Source organism: Podospora anserina, chromosome 2 (genome assembly GCF_000226545.1).
Source record: "Podospora anserina S mat+ genomic DNA chromosome 2, supercontig 2".
In the NCBI taxonomy this organism is placed as follows: Eukaryota; Fungi; Ascomycota; class Sordariomycetes; order Sordariales; family Podosporaceae; genus Podospora; species Podospora anserina.
This window is the reverse complement of record NW_001914858.1, coordinates 4,061,880-4,066,631: the sequence shown is the minus strand read 5'-3', so window position 1 is coordinate 4,066,631 and position 4,752 is coordinate 4,061,880. Positions and strand designations below refer to the sequence as shown.

The 4,752-nt window shown below is 52.6% G+C and overlaps 3 protein-coding genes across 3 annotated transcripts; 1 reads left to right on the top strand and 2 right to left on the bottom strand.

Annotated features, from left to right (window-relative positions):
- Positions 1–300: 300 nt before the first annotated feature.
- On the top strand, positions 301–1,491 carry PODANS_2_11720 (uncharacterized protein; the record flags this gene model as incomplete). The annotated part of the gene is made up of 3 exons (XM_001911953.1): positions 301–530; positions 581–639; positions 698–1,491. 3 exons carry the CDS (start codon positions 301–303, stop codon positions 1,489–1,491), a joined length of 1,083 nt encoding a protein of 360 aa, XP_001911988.1.
- An 818-nt stretch (positions 1,492–2,309) lies between these two features.
- Positions 2,310–3,042, bottom strand: PODANS_2_11710 (uncharacterized protein; the record flags this gene model as incomplete). The annotated part of the gene is made up of 3 exons (XM_001911952.1): positions 2,310–2,693; positions 2,757–2,852; positions 2,917–3,042. The coding sequence occupies 3 exons, from the start codon at positions 3,040–3,042 to the stop codon at positions 2,310–2,312; spliced, it is 606 nt and encodes a 201-aa protein (XP_001911987.1).
- A 469-nt stretch (positions 3,043–3,511) lies between these two features.
- PODANS_2_11700 (uncharacterized protein) lies at positions 3,512–4,445 on the bottom strand (the record flags this gene model as incomplete). The annotated part of the gene is made up of 3 exons (XM_001911951.1): positions 3,512–3,539; positions 3,605–3,935; positions 4,004–4,445. The coding sequence occupies 3 exons, from the start codon at positions 4,443–4,445 to the stop codon at positions 3,512–3,514; spliced, it is 801 nt and encodes a 266-aa protein (XP_001911986.1).
- Positions 4,446–4,752: the final 307 nt, after the last annotated feature.

Sequence of the window (4,752 nt, the reverse complement as noted above, 5' to 3'; positions counted from 1 at the left end):
ACACAGGCGAACGGGGGGGTGGGTGAGGTAGATACCTTACCTATGGTATAAGAACTCGTGTCGTTGCTTCCCCCCTGTCGATCTGTTGACGACGCCTTCTTTCTCGTGTTTTTTTCTCTGTGTGGGGAGTTTCAACATCATGCGAAGAAGTGAATTGCATCAAACTTCGACAGGTGTTTGTCTTTTGGACAAAATACCAACACACAAGACTCCACTTTTGGGTGGTTGGGAGTCATAGCCGGTCTCTTTTGGTTTCGATTGTTTGATGCACTTCGGAGATATTGAGGAAGACTTGAGAAGATGTCATACGACGAGAAGGAACCCTCCTTTTGGAGCCCGAGGACGTGGACGAGAAGGGCGTGGCTGATCTTTGCGACGGTGATTATCATCATTGTCATTGTTGTGGTGGCAACTGTGGTGGGAGTGAATGCGACGAGGAATAACAACAACAATGGGAGCGACGAGTTTCCCTTCATTGATGCGCATCCGAATTATACTAAGTTGGACTACCAGTTGGTAGAGACATGTGAGTTGTGCTTGGGCTCGGGATTGCCTATTGAGGGCGGGTTACTGACCGAGTAATAGACCTGCCCTCAAACTTTTTTGAAAAGTTCACCTATTTCAACACTTACGATCCTTGTAAGTTTTAGCTGCTGAGAGTCTTGTTTGAAGAGCTCTATACTGACAACATCACCAGCCCATGGTTTCGTACACTACGTCTCGCCTGGGGATGCCGATCTCTACAACCTCACCACCGCCAACCAAGACACCATCAACATCCGGGTCGACACTTCTCGTGACAATGCCACCACTGGGAGACACTCCGTCCGTCTGGAATCCAACCGCCAGTACGAATCTGGTCTTTTCATCTTTGACGTCAAGCACACCCCCGTGGGATGCGGTACCTGGCCTGCCCTTTGGCTCACCGATCCTTCGCCTGGCGCCTGGCCGGCCAACGGAGAGATTGACATCATGGAGTCGGTAAACCAGGGCACAGACGGCAATCTTGTTGCGCTTCACACCACAGAGGGCTGCAACGTGAAGCGCGTCCGCAGGGAACTGACCGGCACCATCGGAGCAGAGGACTGCTGGAATGAAACCAACCACAACGAAGGTTGCACAGTCAAAGGCCCCAAGAACACATTTGGGCCCAAGTTCAATGCCGCCGGAGGAGGTGTGGTAGCGTTGGAATGGAGACAGGAGGGGATCAGGAGTTGGATCTGGCCCAGAAGCGACATCCCCACTGACATCAACCTCGACGTTGCTGCTCTTGGACAAGGCAGTCGGGGCGTGACAGCAAAGCCGGACCCCAGCAGCTGGGGACTGCCTTTGGCGGACTTTCCTAACACGAGGTGCGACATGGAGCAGCACTTTAGGAACCAGAGCTTGATTGTCAATATCAATATCTGCGGTGACTTCATCACGGAGGATATCTGGAACGGGAGCGGCTGCGGTAAGTCAAGAAGAAGCTCTCTTTTTCCAAGACAATGAAGCTCACTAGATGAAACCACAGCTCGTGATGGTATGACCTGCACGGATTTCATCGCCCACAACCCACAGGCTTTTGCGGATGCATTCTGGGAGTTTGGATCGTGGCAGGTGTGGGAGGCTAGGTAATCTGGCGTCGATTTGAAGGAGGAAATGCGGGAGCAGGTTAGGGAGGAGTAATGATGGAAGCAAGGAAATGATAATGTGATACTCATGATGGTTCTGGTACGCTCAGGGACGGGAATTCGGTTAGGTTTATTTACCTAAGATATTTTAGATATTTTTTACGTGCCTTGGTGGGAGATCATTTTGGACGGAATGATAGAGGGCAATGCCCCTGAAGACTGTCATGGATAAGGACCCCTTTTCTGCTGGTAACAAAGGCGTAGTCATAAGTGCCGGTCAATTCGTAGTCGACATTCTCCACGCCTCATAATTTGCATATATATGCAGACAAAAATGAAAACCAAGTGGAGTGTTTTCGCCCTCCTCCCTAGATTCCTGCTCGAAGTGACCACAGACATGGTATATCGCTTTTCTTCGACCAACCCCAGCCCAGCCAGCCCAACATGTCTATACAGCCTCCCGCGCCCCTTTTTTGCCCCTTTCTAGATCCAAAAACCAGAGGCCACGACAACAGCCTCCCATGAGAAACAAAGCCAAACCGCCAACGCCAATGCCATGAGACATGAACTATTACAAACACAGACCCCCCTCCCCATCCATATAATACAGCCTCCCTCTTCTTTTTTCTTACATTCCTCTTCCAGCACACACCTTCCATTATCCACCGCAGCCTCTACATACCCAGATAGAACCAATCAGTCCTCATCCTTGGGCATCCTCATCCAAGCATCAATCGCGGCACTGAAAGCCGCAAAACCCGCACACCCAATCGCGGCCGCCTGGGGCCCCCCATTCCTGGCAAGAATCCCCCCCGTCAGACAACCCGCCGCTACACCGTTGGCCAAGTCATTCTTTGCTCTTAACCCTTCAATGCCGCACTCGATGCCGCTGAAGAGGGCGCCTACTTGGCCAAAGTTTTTGGCGGTGGACCAGGACCGGGCGCCCATGTCTTTGAAGCCGTGGGCGAGCTGCTTGCGGAGGGGGAGGGTGGAGATGTCGACGGGGGGTTTTATGCCTGGGATTGCGGGCTGGCCGGGGGTGCCGGTTTGTGGGGAGTGGTAGGGGGTGTCGTAGGCCATCTATGATGGGAGAATGGTGGATTAGTGAGAGAATTGGGGAGAGGGAGAGACGGGGGAACGTACGGAGGCCATGAACATGCCGAATACACCGCCAAGAGCGAAACCTGCGCCGCCGGACATGACGGTTTTGGCGTAGCAGGATTCCATGAGATTTTGGAGCTGTGGGAGATGGGGTTAGCTACAAGGTGTGCGGAGAAGAGTACGGTTAGGAGGAGGTGCCTGCCATCTTCACGTTTGGATCACCCTGGGGCATGGGCATTGGTGGTGTCGCTGACGACCCTGATCCTCCCGCCGAGGGGATACCACCTGCGCCGGGGAACCCGCCCGCACCGCCGCCTGGGAAGTTCATTGATGTGGTTGTGTCTGGGTGGCCTGTTGAGGGAGAGGTGGGATAAAGAGGAAAGAAATCGGTCTCCGGACTCGTCGGTCGTCAGATCGGGCACCGGTAAGGGGGAGCGAGTGTCGTCGGCGTCGTCAAATCGGAGGTGGGTTGGTCTGGCAGGGATCCTGAAGGTCGTTATCGGCGCAATCGTCAGACCAAAAGTTGCTTATCGGCGAGAAATATTTCTGCAGGCCTTTACCGCTTTCCGGAATTGGATGGGTGAATGCGTATCATTACGCATTGTTACAGGTATCTTACCTTATCACTTACAGGTCTATCAGGGCATTGTCGCTTGAACAACTAGACAGTTTGATTCAACTCCATTGATTTCTATGTATGTTGTTGATGTGTTGCTATTTCATTAGTATCAATCACAATCAACAATGAACTACGTGTTCTGATACCCCCACAATTTAGGTGCCATCCGCTTTCCTCCTCAGAAGATAGCCAGCGCGTTAATCGGACTGCTCACCCACATCAGTTTCGACTCTCGCAAACAGCCAATGGTTCTCAAAACCTATAAACTCACCTAGCCAAAGCGCCGGGCAGGTTGATAACCTCGCTCGTCAAAAAGAAACTCCATCGCTTCTGCCTCTTGGCCTCTGCAGCAAGCGCCTCCAGATCGAACAACTCGCCCATCGGACACCCCCAACCAGCGAGCAACACCTCATGCATGGTGAAGTTTGCCCTCGCCGGATAAGCTTCCACACCCGGCATATCACCCGCCACAGCAGAAAAGTTGTCCCAGAGGAACTTCATCATGGGAAGACTCTGTTCCAAACCCGAAGCGCTGATCGAACCAGCACGCTGCAGAGCCAGGATCTCCTCGCGGGTCTTGTTGTTGAAGCCGACAGTCCACCCTTTTCTCATGTAAGCAACTGATACATGACCTAGGTAGGATATTCAATTTCAGTCGGGGGAAACATACCAGACCTCACAATCAAAATATCCCCAAACCTAACCTTCGTCCCCTGCCACTTCAACACAGCCCTCACATCCTCCAGCAAAATCCCACTCGTCTCCCCCACAAACGGATCAAACCTCTTGAACCTCTCCTCCGGATTTCTCCCTTCCAACTGCTTCAGCCTCCAACTGTGAAAATCAACCAACACCCCCCGTCCGACGATCCCCCTTTCCGACCAGACATGTATGCTATTCCTAGTCCCGTTCCCCTCCCCCAAAATATCCCCATCCTCAACCCCGTTGTAAAACTTCCTCTCTTGTATATAAGGAAAATGCCTTAAACTATCCCAGTGACTGCTCACCTGGGAGTTATAATCCCACACCTCGTCGTAGTACGGCCCCGCGGGGTAGATCCTGTGTCCGAAATTCCCGCGGTTGATGAAGGATTCGTTGCCTTGGGCGTTCATCGCCCAGTTTAGACTCACTCTCACGCCTTTCTTTATCTCTTTCTTTTATTCATCTTCCACTATTTCTTTTTATATTCGTCGTACTTCTCCTATTTCTTCTCGTTCCCCCCACACCCCCAATCCCCACACCCAACCCCCCCCCCCCTGCCCCCCCCCCCCCCACCCCCCCCCCACCCCCTACCACACCACCCCCCCCCCCAACCCCCTCCAACCCCCCACCCCCAAAACCACCCCCACCAAAACCAACCTCCCCCCCCCCCCTCTCCTCTCTAACTCAATACCCTTTTTTTTTTTTTTTTTTTTTTTT